Source organism: Rutidosis leptorrhynchoides, chromosome 7, assembly GCF_046630445.1.
Source record: "Rutidosis leptorrhynchoides isolate AG116_Rl617_1_P2 chromosome 7, CSIRO_AGI_Rlap_v1, whole genome shotgun sequence".
Lineage (NCBI taxonomy): Eukaryota > Viridiplantae > Streptophyta > Magnoliopsida > Asterales > Asteraceae > Rutidosis > Rutidosis leptorrhynchoides.
In genome coordinates, this window is record NC_092339.1 from 115,318,002 (window position 1) to 115,322,652 (window position 4,651).

The window sequence follows — 4,651 nt, forward strand, 5'->3', positions numbered from 1 at the left end:
AGACAAAACCATTGGTTGTTAGATCACTCAATATTGACACTGATTCATTTTATCACTGTGAAGATCATGAAGATCTTACGGATCAGAAATTCCATATATTAGTGAAATTGGGACTCTTATATATCTTACAAATTATACAAGACCTGACATTTCTTTTGCAGTTAATTTGTTGGCAAGGTTCAGCTCTGCTCCTACCAAAAGATACTTGAATAGGATCAAACACATATTTCGATAGCTTCGAGGAACTACTGATTTAGGATTATTTTATTCTAACGAATCAAAACAAGATTTGATTGGTTATGCAGATGCAGGTTATTTATCTGATCCACATAAAGCTAAATCTCAAACTGGATATGTATTCCTAAATGGAGGTACTGCAATATCATGGCGTTCTCAAAAACAAACACTTGTTGCTACATCATCAAATCATGCCGAAGTGATTGCATTACATGAAGCTACTCGAGAATGTTTTTGGTTGAGATCAATGACACAACTCATTACTGATTCTTGTGGACTAGAACGCGATAAAAATCCAACAACTATCTATGAAGATAATGCAGCTTGTATAGCACAGATGAAAGAAGGGTACATTAAAAGTGACCAAACAAAACACATACCTCCTAGATTCTTCTCATACACTCAAAATCTCATTAAGGACAACCAGATTGAAATGAGATATGTGCAATCCAGCAAAAACTCTACTAATCTTTTCACGAAAGCACTTCCAACTGCTATTTTCAGAACACACGTTCATAACATTGGCATGAGACATGTTCAAAAGATGTAACAGCTGAAGCGATGTCTACTTGAGGGGGAGTCAACTCCATGCTGCACTCTTTTTTCCTTAGCTAAATTTTTTTCCCACTGGGTTTTCTTTAGCAAAGTTTTTAACGAGGCAGTAATTTATAGTTGATCTTCAACAAAACAAAATTGCTATTCAAGGGGGAGTGTTATAATAATAATAATAATAATAATAATAATAATAATAATAATAATAATAATAATAATAATATAGATATGGATAGTCAATTTTGGTGTATACATATAGTCAATTTTGGTACATAAAGTATGTATTTTTATATTGAGATTTTAGGCTATAAATACACATGAATGCAAGCATTAAACTTGCACCATTTCTTACACTTACAAAATGTTTCTTTCTTTCTCTCCATTATCATATACTTTTTTACACTTCATTATTAGTATTCTTAATCAAGAATCAAACCACTAAAGGTAGTTATAAGTCTACTAAATTATAACATAATCAAACCAATAAAGTTAGTTATAAGCCTCATGAATTATAACAATTTTAAAATAATAGAAAATCAAATTTTTATAACGATTGTGCACCACTTAGATCCATCCATTAGATCCATCCATTAAGGGATTCATTAAACCGCCCCCATCTAAAACACAATTCAAAATTTTAATCTTCAATTCCAATCGTCTTCCAATTCCAATCCTCTTCCCCCATCCGAAACACAATCCTAAATTCTTCATCGCTTGGTTTTCAACGGCCTCATCGCTTAACATGGCGCTAGATGATACGCATCCGATTAAGATTTAATATCGAACGCGGCCATCTAAATTATGATTTCAATTTATCGATGAACGCTATAAACATACCACATACAAACGTTTTTGCTATATCACATAAAGTTACAATTTTACAATTAAGTGCGACAACAAGTGTTGGGTTAATTGGATTTACGGTTTTGCTATATCACATATGACTTTAGATGTATACTCTTGATTAACTCATTTTGTTAAATCCTAACTGGCTATTTCTAAACGTAATTTTAATATTCATTTTGATAATTGATGCAGCAATCAGATTACTCTTTGCCAAAATTTGGTTTCGTGCGGCGATTGAGTGACAAAATTAGTTTGAGTAGGATTCACCGTAACCATGTCGGTCTATTGCTCTTATTGACTGAATGCTATATTGAGGTATTAATCACTCAAGCTTTCGCTTATTGCATAAATTGTTGTTAAACTCTAAACTTTGTAAAATCGATCTTTGAGGCTGATTGATATTGTTCATATAGACTGGAAACCGATTATCAGTATAAATTTTAGATATAAATTTTAAATTTAAATATTTACAATATAATGCGTAAATAGCTATTTAACGCTTTTTTTTTTTTTTTAAAGTTTTTTTTATCTTTTTCATTTTAATTGTTTGCTTAACAAAACCAGTATATAATCGCACTAAATCGTTATGATTAACAAATATGAATCAAGTTAAGTTTTTTTTTATCTTTTTCATTTTTACAGCAAGAGTAATTAGAAGCCCATGTTTCACTTTTAAATACGTAGTAAACAATTACCAAAAACATCTAACAACAAATCTTAGATGCAGATACACTCCTTAACACATTTTTTTTGCCTTTTGTAAATATGTCCAGGTGATTTTTCGAGATTTTAAGGAGTCAAGTATTTTGCTTGATGAAGATTTCAATCCAAACATTTTAGATTTTGACCTTGTCAAAGAGGGACCAACAGTGGGTAACACACATATCTCAACGGTGGTGAGTCATATTATTTTATTAAGCTTTTATTCAGTATCAGATTGATGTAATAAAAAGAGCAATATAAAATTGTAATTAAATCTATTCATTGTAAAAAAATAGGTAAAAGTGTAATCAGACAATATCTAGATATTGGCAGTGTGTTTGATTTCTATTTCTAGGTTATCTGTGCACACGGCTATGCAGCTCCAGGCTACATTAAGGCGTTTCATCTTTTAGCAAAGAGTGATGTGTGGAGCTTTGGTAGAACATTTGGTTCAAATGATGGTTCGTGTGCTCAATCTTTGACAATACCACCCGTTGTACCCAATGTACGATTTGGAAACAAACACATCAAATACGTGACAAACTGAATCTATGGACATGGAGGAATGGGCAAAACATTTTTGCAGAAAGCCATAATAACTGCATTACGAGCTCAAGGGAAAATAGTCCTCGCTGTTGCATCGTCTGGTATCGCATATTTAATTCTGTCATGTGCAACTGTAATTAATTATCACGTCATGCAATCAGAGGCGAAAATGATGAAGGGCAGGGGGGGGGGGGGGGGGGGGGGGGGGGCCGGCGCCCCCGGTGGATTTTTTTTGCAGTGTAAAAATTTTGGGTTTTTCGACTTTGCCCCCGGTGAATTTTTTTTTTTTGCCCCCAAACCTACATATTTTGCCCCAAAACCTTCAAATTTTGCCCCAAATTCTCCAACTTTTGCCCCAAAATCTTCAAATTTTGCCCCAAAATCTCCAACTTTTGCCCCAAAATCTTCAAATTGTATCCAAAAAAATTGCTACGGTTTAAAAAATTTTTTTTGCCCCCGGTCAAAAAAATCCTAGTTTCGCCTCTGCATGCAATAATATTAATTTTTATAACTTGCACTTTTATGCTTATAAATATATGGATGGTTTATTTGGAGGTGGTACCTTTGGATTAATAAAGATAGATGTTGATCCAAGACGTTATGCGTTGCTTTTCATTGTCTTTACTTTCTTTGTCAAATGTTTTTTGAAGTCTATATGTTTGATTATTTGTGAATTTTATGCTTAGTGTTTTTCATGTACGTTATAAAACAATTTATTGAAATATAATTATGTTTTGTTTAATTTTTTTAGTATAAATTATTAATTGGGTGTTCATAATCATATTAAATAATAATCGAAATTGCTAAAACCGCCTAAAATTCAAAAATCAAACCGGATTCGAATATCCGAACCGGACCTGAATAAATGAACTGGACCCGGTTATCTGATATGATCGGAATCGAATATTGATCCGAAATCGACCTTAAACTACTATGACCTGATATGACGCTTTATAATTATGTCATATAAACTTATATAATATTATATTAGGACCATTTTACATGGTATTAAAGTAATATATTATTATATATTAGGACCCATTTTGCAGTTTTAAAGTTTAATAATATATTTATATTAGAACTTTTTTTAATGGTACTAACCTTGAAAATCATTATATTAGGACCCTTTATGTGGAACTAAAGTAACATATCTTTATATATTATGACCAATTTTGTGGTTTTAAGGTTTTTGAGATATTTATATTAGGACTTTTTAGTGGTACTAATCTTAAAAATCCTTATATTAGGACCCATTGTGTGGTACTAAAGTATCATATTATTATTTATTAGGACCCATTTTTTTTGTTTTAAGGTGTGATATTTTTATTAGGACATTTTTTAGTGGTACTAACCTTAATAATAATTATATTAGGACCCTTTATGTGATACTAAAGTATCATATCTTTATATATTAGGACCTATTTTGTGGTTTTAACGTTTCAAATATTTATATTAGGACTTCTTTTAGTGGTTATATCCTTAAAAATATTGTATTAGGACCCTCTATGGGGTACTAAAGTAAAATATGTGCATATTAGGACTTTTTCCTTTGGTACCAAACTAGTGTATCGTTAGATTAGGACTTTGTTTATTGGTACTAATGTATTATTTTTTTTACAATAGGACCATTATTTTGGTCATTACGAATTATAACTTTTTATTATGACACTTTTGTTGGTACTTATATCATATATTTTTACTTTTTGGGACACCTTGTGTATGTCTCATTTTCAAAAGTGACTCCTAATACGTATTTTAAGGACCTTTC

At 31.3% G+C, this 4,651-nt stretch overlaps 1 protein-coding gene across 1 annotated transcript; it reads left to right on the forward strand.

Annotated features, from left to right (window-relative positions):
• Positions 1-1,374: 1,374 nt before the first annotated feature.
• On the forward strand, positions 1,375-3,051 carry LOC139858370 (probable serine/threonine-protein kinase PBL2). Its single transcript, XM_071847220.1, has 4 exons — positions 1,375-1,741; positions 1,828-1,950; positions 2,409-2,531; positions 2,693-3,051. The coding sequence occupies exons 1-4, from the start codon at positions 1,730-1,732 to the stop codon at positions 2,882-2,884; spliced, it is 450 nt and encodes a 149-aa protein (XP_071703321.1). The 5' UTR covers positions 1,375-1,729; the 3' UTR covers positions 2,885-3,051.
• The last annotated feature ends 1,600 nt before the right edge of the window (positions 3,052-4,651 follow it).